The 1,071-nt window shown below is 45.1% G+C and overlaps 1 protein-coding gene across 1 annotated transcript; it reads left to right on the top strand.

The window, feature by feature from the left end:
* Positions 1 to 1,071, top strand: LOC134207296 (uncharacterized protein K02A2.6-like). Its single transcript, XM_062683018.1, has one exon. It carries the CDS (start codon positions 1 to 3, stop codon positions 1,069 to 1,071), a length of 1,071 nt encoding a protein of 356 aa, XP_062539002.1.

Here is a 1,071-nt window from a genome sequence, read left to right as displayed (position 1 = left end):
ATGGATGTAGAAACGGAGCGTTTCGTTAAAAGCTGTAAGGAGTGTACCTTGGTTTCGTCTTTCGTGGCCCCTGAACCGTTGGTGAGGACACAGATACCGAATAGACCTTGGGTTGACATTGCGGTGGACTTTATGGGTCCGCTGCCATCTGGCCATAATCTTTTGGTTATTATCGATTACTTCAGCAGATTCGTCGAGGTTGTCATAATGAAGGAGATATCAGCCAGGAATACGATTCAAGCTCTGCACGAAACATTCTGCAGATACGGCATTCCGCAATCTATTAAGACAGATAATGGCCCACAATTTATAAGTGAGTCACTCCAAAGCTTCTGTACTGAATTCGGGATCGAGTTACGTAAAACTACTCCATATTGGCCTCAGGCCAACGGAGAGGTCGAGCGAGCAAATAGATCTCTGAAGAAAAGACTACAGATTAGCCAAGAATCAACTACAGTTGATTGGAAGTGGGATCTACGCATGTATCTGCTTATGTACAATTCTACTCCACACTCTACCACGGGAGTAGCACCTTCAGCACTGATGTTCGGTAGAGTGCTTCGGGATAAACTCCCAGCGTTCCCAGTAGAAGTAGCAAGAAAGTCTATCGAAGAAATACAGGATACAGACCGAGAGAAGAAGCAGAAAGGTGCGGAGTATGCCGACAGAATACGTAATGCCACACCTAATTTACTGAAGGAAGGAGATACTGTTGTTGCGAAAAGGATGACGAGGGACAACAAGCTGTCAACGAATTTCAGTCCGGAAGAAATGGTCATACTCAAACGCAATGGAGCAGATGCAACTATCCAATCAAAGGAAACCGGCAAAATATTCCATCGGAATGTTTCGCATCTAAAGCCACTGATACCAAGAAAGGAAGTCATCGTGGATCACATGGTCGGTGAAGGAAGTGATACATTGAGTCCCTGTTCCGAACTAGCAAAGCAGCTCAACAAACCCACCGACAATGCAAATGCAGATTTTGGACCCTCATCGCGTTCTAGACGTGCGCAGAAGAAACCTATGTATCTCAATGATTACCAACTGGGTATAGTTCAGGACTACTGA

Source organism: Armigeres subalbatus, chromosome 1 (assembly GCF_024139115.2).
Source record: "Armigeres subalbatus isolate Guangzhou_Male chromosome 1, GZ_Asu_2, whole genome shotgun sequence".
In the NCBI taxonomy this organism is placed as follows: Eukaryota; Metazoa; Arthropoda; class Insecta; order Diptera; family Culicidae; genus Armigeres; species Armigeres subalbatus.
Note: the sequence above shows the minus strand (reverse complement) of the source record. Positions and strands in the feature narration are given on the sequence as shown.